At 55.0% G+C, this 19,745-nt stretch overlaps 1 protein-coding gene across 1 annotated transcript; it reads right to left on the bottom strand.

Moving 5' to 3' along the window:
• Positions 1 to 212: 212 nt before the first annotated feature.
• On the bottom strand, positions 213 to 19,506 carry LOC122364366 (lysine-specific demethylase 6A-like; the record flags this gene model as incomplete). Its single annotated transcript, XM_043334670.1, has 14 exons — positions 213 to 1,212; positions 1,687 to 1,854; positions 2,354 to 2,480; positions 2,920 to 3,249; positions 3,604 to 3,740; positions 4,185 to 4,463; positions 5,746 to 5,951; positions 6,585 to 7,405; positions 7,954 to 8,129; positions 8,676 to 8,753; positions 13,509 to 13,635; positions 14,182 to 14,427; positions 15,144 to 15,498; positions 19,311 to 19,506. Coding segments are annotated over 14 exons (3,270 nt in total), but the record flags the coding sequence as incomplete, so codon positions are not given.
• Positions 19,507 to 19,745: the final 239 nt, after the last annotated feature.

The raw sequence follows: 19,745 nt of genomic DNA, 5'->3' as shown, positions 1-19,745 counted from the left end.
ACCACTCGTTAACTAATCGTACCTCGCCCACTACTCGTGTGCATCGCGCAAATCGTGCAGTCGATTTTTAGGGACGTGCCCTCGATCACCACTCTTCAGCTGACTGTGACACCCCAGAGACTCCCGCCTCTCCTTCCCTCGCAACTCTCGCTCATCTGTGCCCAATTCCGTCTGACTGTCGCCTGTCCACCGTCTCACACACACTCCGTTCCGTCTCTCCGTGGCCTGTATTGACGTCTGGCGGCGACGGGCGGCGGCCGGGCGGTCTGAGGTAGGGGCCGCCGCCCCGCCTCGCTCGCGCTGTGTACTGGTGAAGGCAGGAGGGCCGGCCGGCCGGCCGGCCAGGCGCGGTGGCGGGCGCTCACAACACACAGCGCCCGCGCGCTGGACGACACACACAGAGACATACAACACGCCCCGGGTGAACGCTGACACACAAACATACATACATACAAACACGTGGCGCGCGCGCATATGTCTTATGGTACAGGCGCGGCCATTTTCAGTCGTGCGCGATGGAGATCGAGAGGATGCCTTCTTCAGTCCATTCAATGGCGAGATGTAATTCATGTCAAATAAATAGGATCTGCTCACTTACAAATGACGCGAGGGGCAGATTTCGCCGCCGTATAAACATCTACACATATGTACAGAACGCATGTACACCAGACTGCACGGTGGCGCCGCCCTGACGGCAGCTGGGACAACTACAACAAGTCGCTCACACGCGATAGTTTTCTCAGCAGAGGCGGTGCGGCTGCGTGGGACAATTGCTGTCACTCGTTCCTCTGACGAGCGGAGATCGACGCTGAACTGTGGCGCAGACAGGGTAATCTGTCTGATGGCAGTGGCTCTGTATAGGCGGCCGGCGACCGACGCGTTACCGGCTATCGTTTGTGAGACATCTCAAACTCCCACTAATAATAGAACAACACTACAAAACCGCTCTGTCCCCTGCGCTCCGCGCGCGAGTCTTTTGATATCACTGTGCTATGCGGCTACGACTGGCGGCGTAGCTCTGGTACGTCCTCAGGTAGTTGTGTGTCGCCACGGGGCCGCCCGCGGCTGGCAGTGACGGTCGGTGGCCGCCTATTGAGCTGACGCCGGCGAGCCGAGCGCCCAGGAGGTGTTGCTGCTGGAGGCGCGACTGTATGCCGGACTGGGCGGGTGGCCGCCGCACGCACTCTGTCACGCCGGCGGAGCCATCGGCGGCTGGGGAGAGAGGGGAGAGAGTCAGAGGAGGTGGAGAGAGTAGGGGAGACGCGAGACCAACCGGCAGGCTGGGGAGAGCGGGGAAACAGCGGCGGTGGAACATGAGAGACGCCACTGACGATTAGATGACAGCGCAGAGTACCGTTCGTATGAGTTCCGTCTGCACTGGAACGCTTGGAATCATCTCTATCGGCGCCAGTTTATCATAATTGATGACTCAGCCATGTTCGCGGTCTATAGGTATGAATGGATAATGGCTCGACAAGAAACCCGTTCACCCAACGTATGCAAATTCATTTAAACACTTCAGTTGCAGAAGCCGGTGATTGAATACGTTCCTATCATTTATATTCAACAACGGCACGTTCCTTCTGCCAACATCACGGCACAGAGGCACAGAAGACGCTAGACGCTAGACACCTCACCCTCGCTGAGGAGCGACCCGCAGCGCCCTGGCGCGTCACCCAGACTCACCACATGCAGCTGGAAGTTGTCGTAGACGTCCTGCAGCTCCTGCAGCTTGTACTCCTCCAGGCAGATGAAGCCGGCCAGGCGGGGCGCGTGCCGACGCGCGCAGTCCACGCAGTGCACCACGTGTCGCTTCTCGTGCTCCTTGATGAAGAGCAGGTTGAACACCTCCATCTGAGGACGGACGGAAGACGGGGGAGTTAGACGGGGGGACGGAAAAATGCAACAGCGACGGAAATATGTTAAACAACGTAGCCAGGGTCGTCGGAAGACTTTGTGAATCTCAAACAGAATTATATCCGTTCTAGACGAATCTGGAACGGATATTGACCGTCGGTATGCAAAGTATATCATGGCGTGGGAGAATGGTTCATAGGCGGCAGAGTAAAATGTTTTCAAGCGAGCAAAACACAGTGAAGTCTACCAGATGCATGGTCAGTAAGTGAACTGACGTGATGAAAATAAATGCACGGTCCAGACAGCGCTATGACGCAAACCGGACGAAACCTAAACATTTACTTTCGTGAACTGAGCACTCCAATAGACGTCCGGAGTCAGCGTTCGGACAGGAAACATTCCCGTCTTGGCATGGCTTCAGATACGGCAGTGTTCCCCGTTCCCGTCCCCTGTCACCACAGTGTCCCGCCCTCCCCTCAGCCCGATCGAGCCTTACCTCACAGACGCCGCAGTAGTGGGTGCTCTCGTTCTTGCCCCGGCCGTGGAAGCGGATGTCGACGTTGCACGCCTTGGTGAACTCGATCATCATCATCACCTGCTTCAGGCCCTTCAGCAGCACCGTCCTGACGACGAGGAGGTAACGGGGTCAATCGGCGCTGGACACGGGGGCGGCTATTAGCCGACAAGCTCTATTTTTAGGTATACTGCCATGAGTATTGCGAGACTTGGCATGAAACTCGCTACTTAAAGACAGTTTGCGAGACCGTAGGCTATTCTTACTCTAGAATACTAAGTCGCCTGACCTATCCCTGGCATTTTGCGTTAACACATACTGAACAATGCTCTTTAAACAATCCACGGACGAACAACTACTTAATATCGATATTTCCGGTGGCTATCCTTAGCAAAGCAAACTATGCCCGTCAAATGTCACCATTTCATTTACCGAAGCTCCTATGTCAATACACTATACCAAGCCTAGAACCTCAGGGAGTCGGTCCTTCGCCTGATCCCACAGCCACAGAGGTAAACCCTCCCCCGCATAAGCCCCGAGCCACTCACTTGATGCTCCTGTGCAGCTTGGGGTCGGAGACGCGGATGTTCCTGGCCAGGTTCCAGCTGAGGTGCTGCATGGGCACGATCGACTTGAAGCGCTGCAGCTTGTTCCACTCGTACCTCTCGACGGCCAGCCGGTGCTGTCGGGCGGTGAGCGGTCCGACGTTCCAGGCGATGTTGTTGCACCAGCCGGACGCCTGCACCCAGTGCACGCAGCCCGTGTTCACCCAGACCAGGTCGCCGGGCCGCTGCATGAACCGGTACACGGGCACGCCGTGATCCAGCAGCTCGTCCATGTCTGGCCACCACGAGCCGTGCAGGTACGAGATGCCGTTCCTGCCGGGCGGAGCGGGGCGGGGGTTAGTAACTACACGGATAATACAACTGGGATGGTATGGTTGGGAGATTTAGACAGCGAATCAGCCAACTATGCACGATAAAATGACTTATCAACTTGGCCCATCATCAGGAATGCAGAACTGTGATAAAAACGAGCTGTTTGCGTGCGCAAATGGAATATTCCCGTTGTTATTTCATCAGACGAACCTGACGACAAACAATGCATCGCATTCAGAGCTTAATCACGCGACAACGACTGCCAAGGCTATTTAACGTGGACTGTCTGACGGGGCCCTACCAGCCACCACCAACCAGCCCGTTCTACTCAGTCAGCCGGTGATCGACACTCACTTTTCGCAGAGGTTGTTGATGACACCCCAGTAGGCGTCTGGGACACCAAACCACTCGCAGTCTCCGGGGCCGATGTTGATGTTGATGGAGCAGAAGTTGTTGTTCTCCTGGTGGCCCGGTGTTCGGCTGCCTGGTACCTGGAGGAGGGGAGAGTGGTCGCAGTTAGAACGGTGGCAAGAAGAGGGACCGATTAGCGGCTTGTATAGGAAAAGACAAGCTGACGGAAGTGTGGACGTACTGAAAATCATTGGGAGATGAGGAAATAACTTATGATGCAACAAACTCGAGAGTGGAATAGCCGATTAACCGGCTTTACATCAGGCATTCCTTAACATAACACTCCCCAGGGACTCATCGTGAACGGTTTCTGTTTTAGCTCAAACCATATCCAAACTTTCCTACATACACAGACCGGTTATTGCTACAGAGTAGAAATAAGAATTCGGTGACTTTAAGTTTAAGGTTGCCAGGAAAGGCAAGAGCAGCCCGCCATTATCATTTACGGTACAAGTACACGGTAAGAGGAGGAGCGATGACCTTCTCTGTCCCTCCCCACCTCCATCAGACTGCTCGATACGCACCTTCATGTACAGTTGTACGGTGTTCATGCCCAGGATCGGGTGTCCAACATGACTGAGCATGTTTCCCGCCGAGACGACACGACAGAAGGCCGGCAGCTTCATCAGCTCGAGCAGCTGCGGACGCCACTTCTTCTCATCACTAAGATCGACGTTGGTGCCGAACTTGATGGTCTTGTGGCCGCGCTTCTTGCCCAGTCGCTGGTACTTGGAGAACGAGTCGCGAGAGTCAGAGTCGGAGTCGCGGTGCGCGGCTGCCGTCGTCTTGCTCTCCTGTTCCTCCTGTCAATGGAGAACAGTAGGTTGTCACTAGTTGGATCGGGTATCAGAGAAGGTCAGAGAAGAAAGGTCAGAACGGAGCCGGTCAGGGGCAGGTCACGGAGGTCAGTGGACGGTCGGCCAGGGTCAGACAGGAAAGGTCAGGACAGAGCGCTGAGGTCAGAGTACGGAAATGCAGAAAATAATTTTGGAGATTTCAAGTTGGAAGGTCATTTGAAGTTCACATTGAAAGGTCACAGGAAGTATAAGTCCTCAAAGCTTAAGGTGGGTACGTCCGGGTCAGGTCACCACAGAACAGCTACCACCTATTATGGTACTGGTAGCTCGACCTATTATGAAAGGTCAGGTCACAAGGAAAGGTCACGACATTGTATCCGTCGCAAGGAATAAATCTGAGTACAAACTGTGACCGGCGGTCAGCTGACCGTTGGTCACAGGTCATAGAGGTTCAGATCGAAGGTCAGAGACTGCAACATCTGGTTTAGTCCTGAGGAACGACCACCGGGATGTCCCCGAGCAATGGATCTACTTCCGACTGAACTGCATCACGAGCAGCGACCCCTGTGACCTGTACCCGGACCCATGAACAAACAACTGGCTCTGGTACCCCACACTAGCCGTAACCTGAGAGATTACCCAACCCAGCTATAGCTACCGGCCCCGCTAACAGCCCCAGAAATCACAGCAGTTCGCTGTAAGCAAGGAAAGTAGCCAACAAATATAACGCTGCCGCATGTAATGCAAACGATATTTACAGTAATGACTTATATGAAACGTTGAACTAAACCAGCCCGATGAATAAAGATTCATAGTCATGTTCTATTCACGAAGGGCTTTTAATGCCCAGACTTCCGTGTGTATACCGAAACACTCCCGGACCTTCCAAACCGGGAGTTCCAAACATAACGAATTTCAACTAACCGCCCTCCTCGCTCTCGCTATAAATGATCCTACCACACATCCGGTTAGCTGATGGGTTCGCTAACAACCCCGGAATCAATTCCCCCCCCCCCGCCGTGTTCCTACAGGTACCCCTCAAGTTACGGCTCAGCAGCCATTCGTCTGCTAATGATATAGTGACCATGTAATTTCTTCTCGTCCCGAGCTGACCCAAAGATCGCCCTTCCTTTCCGGATACTACCGACTCATTACGGGCCCAAAGCTCACCCTAACCTCCGTCCGTTCCCCACCACTAACCTAGAGGTCATCCCATCCTTCCCCCGCTAGTCGCTACCAACCCTACCCCGCTACAAGGTATCACTCGGACCGTTCCGCCGCCACTTACCCGTAGGCTATCGGTGAAGGTAGCCGCCTGGTAGTGGGCGTATTTCGCCGTCGTCAGGTGGCTGCGCGACGACATGCATCCCCACACCTTCTTGGTGAAGGTCGGGTCCCAATTCTCGTCCGACGACTGGCACACCTGAGTTCGGATCTCCACCGCGTGCTCCGGGTGCGCCTCCACCAGCGTCTTGGTCGAGAACAGGCCGAGATCTGTCGGTGGGGTCAGTGGTCAGGTCACTTACTGTACAACGAGCATTCTCGTTTAGTGCTGATGGAGATGAGGGAGGCAGGTCAAAATTTGAGGGATGCTGAGTATGGTCAAATGTCGCTGAGTGTTCAGTACATATTGACGAGCTGGTGAACAGGGCGAACCATATACCAAGCGAAAGTCGAATGGGGAGGGCGGCAATCTAATCATATGATCTAGCAGGCCTGGTTAAGCAGACTGCTGACGCTATTCCGGTTAATACTTGTAGTTCAAGTGCAACCCACACTCAACCCCACCCATCGGCCGACTATGTGTCAAAGTCCACGGGGGAGCGAGTGTTTATCGGTCGAAAAGTACACACTTCAACACTTAACCACGCTGCAGCGTAAATTATACACTTCAGTGCGCCCCACCCAGGACACTATCTAATCGCGCCACCACCTATTGACTTTCCACCCCGCGAAGGCGCAATATCTCAACCCTAGCCATCCATGTCTACCGTGCCCTGAAAGTCTGAAGTGATGAGTAGGAAAACCCGAACAATTCGCATTGTCACTATCCATTGCGTCAATTGCGTCTAATACAGTTCAGCTATTATCCAGGCAAAGTTCGCCAGTTATCGCGGAAAGTCTTACCGAGTTTGAGCGCGGCTGCCATCCCCCGGATGACGGCGATCGGGTTTTTGAGGCAGAACTCCTGCATCTGTGGGCTGAACGCCTCCTTCTTGTTCTCGACAAACACTGAGGGCGTCTGCTGCAGCAGCTGGTCCCTGCGGAGCACGGTGCGCGGCGGCACGGCCGGCGCCGGCGGCGCAGCGTCCTCCTCCAGGATGGAGAGGTTGCCGACGCCGCTCTGACCCAGACCAACACACGCCTCGGCCACCTCGGCGGCCGTCATGTCGATGTGGAACGAGGGCTGGGTGCGCGCCGGCTCCACCTTCACCTTCAGGTCCGCCCTGGTGAGCGCCGACGGGCGCGGTTTGGTGCGGCTCGCGTCCGGCTGCGGCTCGCCGGTCGGTGCCGCCGGAGCCGCCGGCTCGGCCGGCCGCTGGGGCTCGGTCGCCGGGGTCGACTCCAGCCCGTCCAGCAGCGGCTTGGTGTCGCCGCCGGCCAACGCCTCCAGGCCGAGGTCGCCCGTCTGCGCAAACTGCTTGATGAGATCCTCGGCAAGGCTGGCGGCCAAGTCCTTCTGAGTGAGCAGCTGTGCCAGCTCGCGCTCGCTCATGCTGGCTACATCGCTGCCAGCTATTGCCGAGCTGCCGCCGTTAGAGGGGAAGCTGCTGAAGCCGGCCGTCTGGGCAGGTGGAGGGGGCGGCGGCGCCGGCTGCTGCTGCTGCGGCTGCTGCTGCTGAGGGGGGTACGCCACCGGCGGCTGACCGGCCTGCTGCGGGAACCGCGGCGACGCCTGCTGCTGCTGCTGCTGGAGCCGCATCTGCTGCTGGTGCTGCTGCATCATCCTGCAGGGAAGGCGGAGGTGGTTGTTACTGGGATGCTTGGAGGCTACAAAAATATCGGCGCTACCAATAAATATTAGAAGAGTAATCTTGTTTTATTCAAGATTACTCTACTAATGTACTCTACTCTACTAGGGTGCCAAAGCTCTAACGACCACTGTTACCTAAGAAAGCGTCATATGATAGTTAACGTATCAATCCTTTGTGGGGATGTTTTAGCAACATTTCCCTCGCCATTCAAGCATAGCAGGTGGATAGTAGGGACCAGATCCGGCGGCTACAGAGCGGGAGGGGCTCATCATATTTACATGTACCGGCGGTGCCGCTGAATGAAGTGGACCTGTGTCAAACTACCGGATGGAGGTCCGGCGTGGGAAACTGCACCGGCCACCTGCACCGGCCCGTAGAGGAAGTCGGGCGGGGCGGATTGCAAATGTGCAGGAATACAGGAGCAACATACGACCGGACGACGGGCGGGCGGACGGACGGACGGATGGACGGATGGACGGACGGACGGACGGACGGACGGCCCGACGGACATCCTCACTCACCTATACTGGTGCTGCAGCTGGTTGAGTTGACTCTGCTGCTGTGGACTCAGCTGACTCTGACTCTGCAGGTACTGTAGTAGCTGCAGCTGCTGGTGACTCAGGTAGTACTGGGGCGGTGTGCGGCGCTGGGCCGCCAGCGCCGCCGGCACACCGGCCGCCTCCACCGGCTCACCCGGCTGTCAGGAGGGACAGAGACCGGTCAGAAATACTCACTCGGGGTTACAGCCTCACAAATACAGACAAATATATCGTCACATCGGTATCCAACTGTGATATTCTATCGGGTAAGCCAAACGGAACAGACACCCAGTGATGCAGACAACCAGTCAGAAATGCAAAAATGTATTGATGTATCAGAGATATTAAACAACGGACGAAATTTTGTTATAACTATAACTCGTATTTATACATTTAGTGCATATAGTCTAAGAGGTGTATGGTATTATATAAGCTGTATGTATACCTGATTATATAAGCATGACTAACAAGAACCACCAGAGACGGATCAGATCTCACGTTTGATTTGACATGAATTGGGCCAAATTACAATGATGAGCGCTCGACATACGGACACAACAATCAATTCAACGCCATCCAAAGCACACGTATCGACAAAAAACTGACGCTCAGTCGATCTGCGATGAGCAACAAATTGCCCAGGCCTTTGTGTGATTCTCACATTTGACACGTGACTCTCAGCATGCGTGTTCGCGGTCTCTTACCTTGAAGCGTTTAGCCGCGTTGCCTGTCTGGGCTCCGGGATAAGGTGGAGGCGACATCCCTGGTGTCGGGAAGCCACGCTGCAAGAAAAGGGGCAGAATTCGGTGACGGTTACGATCGCGAAATGTGAGAACGATGCACAGGAAACAAAGTTCAAATAAGGAGAAGCTTGCTCCATGTGACCCGCCAAATATGTAGGTAATCCATTTCCAGACTGATGGAGATCAAGGTTGCTGGTCGCCGGTGCCCTATCTGTGACTATAAGGACATACATGCAAGGTTCGATAGCCATACCAAGGACCATGGTTTTATGGAACGGGCGGATAAAACGCCGTCGCCCGTCATCGTCCGGCACTCTACACGGTTATGTTACGACCCGTGGACCACCAATACCCGTGGACATCCCTATCCATCCACAATTTATTGAGCAGTTAGTGAGGCATACCACTTCAGCCCCCGAACCAGAACCTATCAAGCTTTAGGCATTGCATGTTATACCGTGGCCCGGGAAAGTCACCTTGCTAATCACGGAGTTCCCCATCGACTCTAACGGGCATCCCAGCCACACCCCTCCATTGCGGTCCCATGCGCAGGCGCCGCACCACGCCGCACAGTGCACCACGTGGAACACATGCCAAAGAGGTCACCGGGACCCGCATGGCAGCCATTCACCACGGCACCAATTATCACCAACCGGCGCACAGTGGGCCGATATGCCATTCTAGCGCGACAGGGCCTGAATCTTCGAACGGAACCCTTGGTTTTTCGCGAGTAATTCGCGTAAAAAGCGGCCGATCGCAACGAAACTTTCAGTACCCTCGCGACGACTACTTTTACAGCTATCCTGAAAATTTCATGACCCTGACCTTAATGATCTTTGACCTGTGACCTTCTTTCGAGACCATGTTTGGCCGGAATCGCGATTCAGCGTATGTCGGCTCGCATTAGCCGCGGGTTTGCAGTCTTTTCTTGGTTTAAAGCGTTCAAACATGGGATATTATGTTGCTCCCATGCATTAGGGTGGGTGTCAAGGTCACCAGAAGGTCAGGTAAGGTCATTGACCTTTGATGACCTTGGCTCACTTTTTCGAGTTTTACATGTTTCTAGGCTAGTTTTTGGAGCTGAATTCGAATCTAGCAACCATTTGAACATTTACTATGTAGATTTGGTGCCTTTGTAACATGTTACAAAGCTGTCAGAGGCGGTTGCCACCTACTGCAAATACCCGGCAAAACCCTTAGGTACTGGTTGACCTGACCTGACCTGATCCGACCTGGCCTAAATGTATGAAGACATCATCTTTGATCGTAAATAACCTTATATTCGTGATCAGCACTAAAAAAAAAAACATAGCAGCCACCCTTTACGACGTTCTAACAGGTCCCGATTTCCCCGACATTTGGGTCATTGACCTGACCTGGAAGGTCAACCGATGACCTAGGACCTTACAATTGGGTATCATCAGCTTCCTCTTGTCACGGGCAACACGCTCGTCTTTTCTGCGAAGCTCTAGCTCGATCAGGGGCGAAGCGGCAGGGGGGGGGGTCCAACGAACCCCTTCTATACGTTCGCGGCTGGAAAAACACCACTAGGGGCGAGGGTTAAGCCAAATCTGAGGGCCTATTTCAGAAAGACCGCTAAAAGAGCAATTGAATGCACTTTTCCGCGACGATGTAGCTCTATTGGTCCCCGAGTTAAGGGCCGGTTTTCGATAAGTGTTGATAAATGCAACATTTTACCTTTGATGACCTCTGGTGACGTGACCTTTGACCTGACCTAGAAATGACTAATTACTCCATCTGGAATTTCGGGCGCTCTTTCGAATGCCACTTACTACGTGTCGCTATGTGGCCCAAGAGCCGAGTTAGAAGGGGAGTGTTCAATCAACACCTCCCGGCCCGGCGCGTTTGACACCGAGCACCGGTCCGGCGCGGGTTGATGTTTGGCTGCTACATCCAAAGTCGCAAAAAGTCGCAGAAAATGACTGTTGGATCTTGTAGTGCAATGAATCATTGACATGTAGCGAGATTTTCGAAGCGGTACTCTGCGGTACTTTTTTTAAAAGTCTATATGTGTGTGACATCAATTATGTGAAATTATATTTTCGTCTTTAAATCTTTGCGGTGCCAATACATCATAACCAAGTAAGAGTTCGCCATTTTCATGTGGTTATGTGTGTTCTGCAGACCCGGAGCTATCGTTTGATGTATATAAATGTGGAATTCCTCCTCAAATTGTGATTGTTTTCGCGGATCAAAGATACGTTGTCGAAGAGTGCGGGGGATGAGTTCGGTCCAAACGATTCCGAAGTTCGTGTTTAAGCTGAGTTTTCGCCATGAAATAGCAATTGTGTTGGAAAACAAAGACCACAGCAGTGTAGTATGATCATTTCAGAACAAATTGGTATAGGTTTCATTGCACATCCACAAAGTTCGATTTTTTTGCCCATGTCGTGCTAGACCTGGCGATCGGCCCTGTGTGCGGCGGCTGGCGGACCGCTAGACGTGACACGCGATACCCTCCGCCCTCTGCCCGTCCCTCCCACCCTCTGCCGAAAGTCAGTCTCTGCACCGGTCGCCGGGCGCAGTGGCAAGGTCACGAAAGGCGACCGAGCGATTTACAAACCGCTCACAGACCGAATGCCGACACGCGAGCTAGCGGAAACAATGCTCCCAAACCGAGTCACTGGTGAGGCACACGGTATTCACCAGCGGCCCGGGAGCTAGCAACACACGCACGAGCAAATAACAACCGTAATTAAAGGTAGTGTGCCAGCTTTCCTGGACCATATGGAGTTAATGACCCGGATAAGGAGAACCGGATTTTTAGAACTTATCCATACCTTCAAAACTTATGGAAACGTCTTAAATTCTTCAAATTTTGAGTACCCCAGTGCGAAATTCGCCCCGACGGGTTGTCGGTCGTACCCCAACCACATTTCACACCACTATGAACAATAAATGCACACACTAAAATCGCTATTACCGATAGGCTCATCCAATCAAGTTTCGATAAACCCGTTCATCATCATCTCCTGCGGTTTCGAACACGCCTGTTAGGTGGCTTCTGATGCTCGTCGAGGTCGGAATTTCCAAATACGCGTGGTGCGTCGGGCCGCGCGCTCTGACTTCGGCCAAGAAAAATGCGTCAGCTGATCATTGTCATTTCTGCCACTTGCGTGTGGTGTAATGGGGTCATAACTTAAGAGACGGCTGTTTCATATCAATTATTTTACATAAAATCATATTTCAAACCACAAATTAATGTTCGACAGCCAAATTTAAGAAACAATACCAATACAGGCTTACAGTTTAAGGCTCGACATTGTGTTGTCTACGATTAGACAGCTGATAACTCATTCCCGTACGTCGTATGGTCGTAACACTATAATGACCTTTGCTTATTGTCACAAGTGCGCCGCATTCGCGATTGTTGCCCGACGCCTGTTTGCAGGTGAGCCCACTACAGTTGTTATACATATCTAAAAACCGATAAACTTTTAGGCGAAAAAGGCACTATTCCAGGCCCATTTTTGATTTTTTTGCGATATTAGGTAAAAACAGAAGCTTCTTATCCTAGGAAAAATAAAACGGGAAATCTTTCAAAGGTGGCACACTACCTTTAATGTACTAGTGTGTTACGGTATTGTTTGTCAGTGTATGGTTCGTGTGGCATGACGCAGCTTCGACGTGTACAAAAACTTGTCAACTTCTGCGTTCGAGTAGTGACGGGCAAGAGGCGATATGACCATGTATCTCAGTCCCTGGAACAACTGCAGTGGCTCACTGCTGAACAGCTTGTGATATATCACACTGTGTGTGCGGTCGAGCGGGTTATAGTTTCAGGGCAGCCTGAAAGCATCATGGCGACTATTGGTCTGCGGACTGATCAGCGCCACAGCCATAACACAAGGCAGGCCAGCCTGTACACGCTCCCGACTATCCGAACTGAGGCAGGGAGGAGACGGCTGTGCTACCGAGGAGTAGGGCTGCTGAACAGTGTCGGTGTGGAGCCCGGAACGTGCGGGTTCCGTTCTGCAGTCAGACGCGCTGTTAAGTCGCAGTAGGGTATACCTGACTTCATCATGTGCGTGATTGTAGCTGCTCTGGTATGTCTGTTTCGCCGTGTCCACAATGTTTTAATTCGCTTACGTGAACTAGTGAAAAGCCATTGTTTTATAATGGATCTTGTTCGAATACATCTATCTATCTATCTAGGGGAGCTCAGAATAGTCCGAGTGTTTAGAAGTATCCGAGTGAGCACACACTGACACAGAGTAGTTACATTCCGAGAATCACAGCCAGGAGAATGTTCCCACTCCCAGATCGGCTTATAGACGTCAGAGGGGCGCGGGATGCCAACGTCTGCCGTCAGAGCCGGAATCAGATCCCCGGATCAAACAGAGCAAACCGGAATAAAATTAACTAATGAAAACAGCCGCAATTGGATCGGATGCAAAGGACAAACTTCTGGCTCTTGAGAAAATGAGCCATAGTCATCAATCACAAAGAAAGTGTCTGAGGCTTATAAGGATACCTCTGAAACGGTGCTTACTTAAATATATACGATAGTCCATCATAAGTCATTTAGTTAGCTAAGCCTTTTTAGACAGAAACGCTTACTGAAATACTAGGGACGGCGGATGTCTGCTAAGCCTATTAAACACAGTAACGTTTACCCAGACATCCTCCATTCGCCGTACCCCGTCCTTATTCTTAGTCTGAGTTCCCGTTACTTAGTTGGAACACATTAGTCGCCACATAACTATTCGTCCACAATTCCCGAGATCACTATCCGCCAAGTCCGTCTAGAGTCTCGACTACCGTGGCACTGACCTGTTGCTGCTGCTGCTGTGCCAATTTCGCGGCCTGCGCGGCCGGCTGCAGTTTCTGCGTCTCGCGGTTCATCTCCGAGCTGGTGTTCTTATTCCATGCCTCCTCGATGGGCGGCAGTCGGCACGGTCTGTCGGAGGGTGTCAGGGGGCACACGGCGCCCGTCAGTGGCTGCGCGCACACAGACACCATCCCGCCGCTGTCACACACCCGGCACATTGGCCCGGCTGTCTGCTCTCACTGTTCGCTCGGCTCCACCCGCTGCGCGCCCGTCCGCCGCGGTCCGCTGCCGGCGCCCGACTGCCGTCCCGCGCCGCCCGCCGCCCGCCGCCGCCGGCTCACGACTGGCGCTCGGCGCCGCCGGCGGCGCGGCCCGCTGTAGTACGCCATGAGGCGGAGGTGGCGGCGGCGGTGGCGGTGGCTCCGGTTCCGGCGGCGCTGAGCCCCCACCCTCCCCCTCCCGGCGAGGCCGCCGGAACCGGAAACGCAGCCCGGACTAACAGAGAGCTGGAGCGACGCCCACTGAGAGCACAGCGAGTACGGCACACACGGTACCATAACCCACCTCCCAGACCCCTCAACAGCCGCACTTTGCCAACCAGATGTCTGATGACGTCATCCGTGACGGCACGCGGCCGGTCACGGGACATGCCGTCAGGGCGCGGTCCCAGCTCACCTGCTGTTGACGGCTGGCTGAGGCGCGTTGGCTAGCTGCTGTTGCAGAAACTTGATGCGCGGTTGTAGCTTTGGGTCGTCCTCTGACGCGTTGATGTAGCAGGCGAGTGCGTCTTTTGGATGCGACACGGACTCGTAGAGTAGTCCGAGGTTGGTCCAAGCGGCTTTGTGCGTCTTGTCCAGCTGCACGGCTGAGATGTAGGCCTGCTGGGCGTCCATATATTGGCTGTGCTGCTGGTACAGCACGCTGGGGGAGCGGGGACGGGCTCAGTCAGCCACCGGACAAACACGGGAAACTTGGAGGGGAGACCCGGGGCTGAGAAGTGCGATTGCACAGACATGGAACGGGAGAGGAGCTTCAGTTCGCTGATACCCACTGAGACGGAACAGGGTACACAGTGCACACGGAGGAATCATGAGACAGGACTTAATACAGCAGGAGACGCGGAGCTGCAGCAATGTATCAGGAAGAACCCACCGATGATCTGGGATGCAGCGAGGGCGTAGTAGGCTTCTGTCATCATTCCACTCCGACATACGAGTACATTCGGGTTATGCTGATATAAACCGAGACATGTTTACAATGTGGCTGATGAAAACAGTCGCGTACTGGTCAGACAGCCCAAACCCGTCCCTGTCTGACCACATGACTGACATACGTAGTGACCTTGTTGATTGCAACATCGAAGGGAAGATGACTTTCCGGCCGTCTGGGTACGATTTGTGACGCAGCAGTGGAAATCCACTAAAGGGGCCCGCATGAGGCAAGTTTCGGGGAAAGAGCGGAGTCATACAGGGAGGTGTTCCATGAGCTTTTTCGTCGGTATTTGGGTTACATAACTATGGAATTCTTTCATACCTAGAGGCCCCTTTACCCTAGTGCTGCGTAGAGCCCCCATCAACCCGACAGAGCCTCCTTTCCCTGTGGAGCACCACGTTTCTCTGCGTGCTCGGAACACTCACCCGATGGAGCACCAGGTGTCGGCGTTCGCCTCAGAGCACACCACCGACTGCTTGTACGCCTGGAACGCCTCGTGTACCTTGCCGATGCTCGAGTAACACCGGCCGAGTAGGTACAGCGTCCGTGACGATTTTGGCGCGAACTCGAGCGCGCGCTTCAGGTGCGTGACGGCCTGCTCCTCTCGACGCGCCTTCTCTCCGAAGGCCTCGACGCTGTGGAAGAGCCAGCCGAGCTGGCGGTGGATGTGGTCCTTGAGCGAGGCGGAGAGATCCTCCTCCTGTAGGAGCGCCTCGTAGCGCTGGCGCGCGGCGCGCGGACGGCCCACTACCTCGTGCAGGTGCGCGATATGAAACAGAACTGAAAACGGACCGAGAGAACGGTGTTAGAGCAGGGACGGGTAAACACCAAACGGACACAGTCGTCAGTCGGTCAACGTCTTGGCGTTGGCATAGGTTTGTAGGCGCTTTGATAAACATCATTGCTGCAAGGAAGCGATTTCCGACAAACTTGACACTCCGATACACAATGGTATCCAAGGCAAACTCACTAAGCCGCCGCTTGGACACTTGTTTAGCCTGGTCACGAATACCGGTAACGCTCAATGTCGCGCTACATACCGTAAAACTTCCTCGTCAGCCAAAGTTTTCACTCACGGAAACTACCGCTAGATCCGACACACCACACCAAACGCGCCGCATAAAAACTAACCCTTGCCTTCTACCGGGCCGGGCGAGTGACCTTCCCGATGTACTGTCACATAGGTGGCGGACACTGACACTGAACGCGCCGCGGGTACTGAACGCGGCCGATCCGGGGCCGTACTGACGGAACATAGGCTATCAGGATGGGCAGGGCGGACGCGGTTGTTCCCCACCGGCGTCCCAGGCTCACAGTGAAGTGGAAGGATAACATATCTGCACCGAGCTCAGGCGGAGTCGCTATCGCTCCACGACCGAGAAGGAGGGAGACATAGCCTCGAGTTATATTGAATAATACTTTAAATTGCCACATTTTAAACCGCCTCAAAGACATACCAGGAAACCAATCCTCTTTTACGTAAACTCTGGGCGGTCGCTCAAAGAGCGCTGATCACTGTCTGGAAACTGACGTAAACACTAAACACGCCTCACGGTAAATACCGCGGTCATACGATGCGCTTTGAGGCGAGATATTCCTGGCAGGGCGGCGCCATCTCATCATCTCATCACGCCCGACGCCGACCGAGCCAGCGGCAGATCATTGCACCGTCCACCGTCATCAGTCCAGGGTCACAGACCCACGTCACAGGTGACGCGACGTCACAGGTGACGCGAGGGTTGCCTAGGAGTGCCAATGAATGCTGCCAGTCCTGGTGGGAGTACTGTTACGACCGCGAGCTGCGACCACGACCGAGCGACCGCGACCGCGACCGCACAGCCGCGTGGCATTCCAGCGCGCATCGCGACGGCGTCGGCATTCCTGACAACTCAGGGGACCGGTGCCGGACAACGAGTCTCATAAGGGCTTAGCGCAGCCACAGGCGCTGGCGGAGAGCCTATAGCTCAGCCAAAGGCCTGCTGGCGGGACTCTGCAGTCTGCGGCGAACTGCGGCGGGCGCCGTCAGTTGTGTTTGTTTAACAGGACGACGGTCTCACTATCGTGGTGCAGCCCCGCCCCTCCTGCCCCGCCCATGAGCGGCACACCCACTGACGTCATCACTCGGCGTCACTGACGTCACTGGCCCAGTCTGACGTCACCGGTCGTCGGTGAACGCACCGGCAGCGGCCGCCACCGGCTATCTATAGCCGCCGGGTCCAGCGCCAGCGGCTAGCAACGACCGGCCGGCGGCCGGCACCGACCGGCCCGGCGGCCCGTGATGGTCATCGAAAACGTAAGCACTCGGTCCTGATCACTGGTGTGACCAAATCGGTCCAGAGTCCACGGCGCGGCACGCCCTCTAGTTCGCACAGGATAAACACCAGTCAGAGCCGCCACAGAGGTGTGAGGAATTGTACGAGGTGTCAGCGTTATCCATAGTTACCGTACCTACATCAGTTAACCCCGCTTCTACTGCGGTCTTCCCGTATTGATTCCCGTGTCATCAGCCTAGCACAGCTGCCAACAGGTCGCTTTCCCGTCCGTTTTCCTTCCCGATATATGAGCGGTGCTGACGGCACAATTCAGTACCTGACATGACGCAGCACAGTAGGCTTGGGGAACTGAGGGAGTAACATTCAGTGGGAGAGACCACAGGAGTGGTCTCTGCCTGCTGGAAGGGGGGCCGCGGGGGAGGGGGCAGGGCAGGGTGGCGACAGAGCCAGACCAGGATCCCGGCAGACGGCACGGCGCGGCGGTGCGCGTGGCAGATTTGTTTGGAATACACACCGCGGGCCGGCGACGGGCGGTGGATGCCGCGCGGTGGGCGGAGGGCGGCGGCCCGACGTTTGCCGGTTGGCTCCCAGCAGCAGTGGCCGAGATTTGGCAGTGCACCGACCGGTGCTCGGCGGTCTATTCCCGACCCGGCGGCGATGGTCTCACCGGCTGAGCGGCCACAGGTCGATCTTTGGCAGCGGCGCCAGCGTTGCTAGCCGGCACGGCTCCAGACTGCAGTCAGCGGCCAACAGTTGCCCCATCGCCGCCACCGGCCAGACGCGGAAAAAATGGCAGAAACTCAGAGACACGACTCGAGCCGAGTTGTCAATCGATCGGTACCGTGGGCGGCCAGTCATGAGAAGTGTCTACTGACGTCAAAAGGTAGTAGGTACAGAAATACCGCCAAGGTGTTAGCAGAACCGGTGGGCGGGGGGGGGGGATGTTGGAATAGCCATTCCCCTTCGCTGACGTCTTTCGGTACAGAAATACACTCGCGTTGTTGAAAGGGTATTTCTGCTCTCACTTATAATGGATTTCTTCGTTACGCAACCCGAGTATACTCGCTAATACGGTAACTGTAACGGTACGGCTATATTCTGACCCTCTCAGTGTCCTGCGCTCCGCCAGCTCCGATCTGGCCACTCGTTCACACCTAGCCCGCAGTCCAGCTCGGCCGCGCCTGTAATAGCTTCATCGAACAGCACGCTATCAACGCGGCTTAGCACTTCACGGAAACCGCCGGGCCGCTGTCACGGTCCGCGCGCCGAGTGCTCACACTAACGGACCACGCTAACGCGAACGGCGCTTTCGGCGAACGTCCCGCCGCACGTAATTTCCTGACCTACAGCTTTCCGATGCAGGTGAGGCGATCAGGTCATTGACGACAATCCTTCAGAGTTCTACGAGACACACTACATCATCCACCAAGGCGGCGCCTGCAGGGAAAACTCCCCGGTCCCTCCCACGGAGTCACATTTTCCCGGACATCCCCGGCGCCATCCCGTGACGTCCTTGACGCATCATAACAGCCCGTGACGCGCGGTACACCGAGCTTCCTCGACGTGCTCGCCTCGAGGTGTGAACCGAGCGCCCCATAGACCCCGTGACCTAGCTGATTGGGGATTCACTGAGTACGGTAACCCTGTCTGGCACGGAACATCTAATCACCCCCGGCAGACCTACTGAACTTCTACCCTGCTGTACTCAACTCTCTCCTGCAGAGACAGGGAGCGGAGGTGGAATGGACGGTGGTACCGTGGACAGGCCGGCGTATCGATCCGCCCGGAGCGGCCTCATACTGACGGACAAACGGACGGACGAATCCACTAGATCGTGCGGCCTACGGACACACTGACGGACGGACACATTGACAGACACTGAGTGACGGACGGGCCTGCCCCCAGTGCCAAGAATGGCTGCAAACTGGGCCAGAGGGTGTCAGCACGTGCGGACCTATCGGCCGTGACACCGCCTAATGTCACTTCAACGTCACGTTATATTATGCCAATGAATTCTGCCGTGCCGAAGGTACTGAGTAGTGGATAGTGGGTGCCCCACTCAGTGCAACAGCCAGACTGGCGATTGTGAATCAAAAGCTCACTGCCTAGAGGCTAGCGCAAGAGCGTGTGAACGGGTGGGTAGTGAAACACTAAACAACGTGCTGCATTCGACACGCCAAATAAGTGCCAAATACTACATGCAAGCTCCAAGCAAGAGGACCTACGTACACAACGCACGAGCCTGCACAATACGCGTGCAATACATCTGACTCCCCGCCCCTCTTCCCTGCCCCCAGCCCCGTCTGCCCCAATACTCACTCTCGTGCCGGGAGAGCGTGCACTCGGTCGAGTCGTTGAGCACTAGCTGAAACCTCTTGTAGGCGGCCTTAAACTCTCCGCACACCTTGTGGATCAGGCCGAGCCTCAGGTGCACCTCGTTGGCGTGCGTGAAGCTCGGGTCGGCGTACAACACGTGCTGTAAGGTCGGAGTGGCCCTGCAGAGCGGAGACACGTGTCAGTCAGACGATGACGGCCGCCGGTGAAACTGGGTCAGCCGCACACAGGTGCGGGGTCACACGCACACGGTCCCACGGCGCACAGTGCGTGAACGGCGACAACGCGGCGCACAAAGCACACGCACACTGAAAAACGCGCTCATTTACAGCTGTCGACTGTCGTCCACAATTCCATTCCCCGCCCTCGTCACAGGGTGGTCACAGGTCACAGCCAGACAGACGAGACAATCACACAAAA

Source organism: Amphibalanus amphitrite, unplaced genomic scaffold (assembly GCF_019059575.1).
Source record: "Amphibalanus amphitrite isolate SeventyFive unplaced genomic scaffold, NRLGWU_Aamphi_draft 000672F_arrow, whole genome shotgun sequence".
NCBI classification, from domain to species: Eukaryota; Metazoa; Arthropoda; class Thecostraca; order Balanomorpha; family Balanidae; genus Amphibalanus; species Amphibalanus amphitrite.
This window is presented reverse-complemented; position numbering and strand designations above follow the sequence as displayed.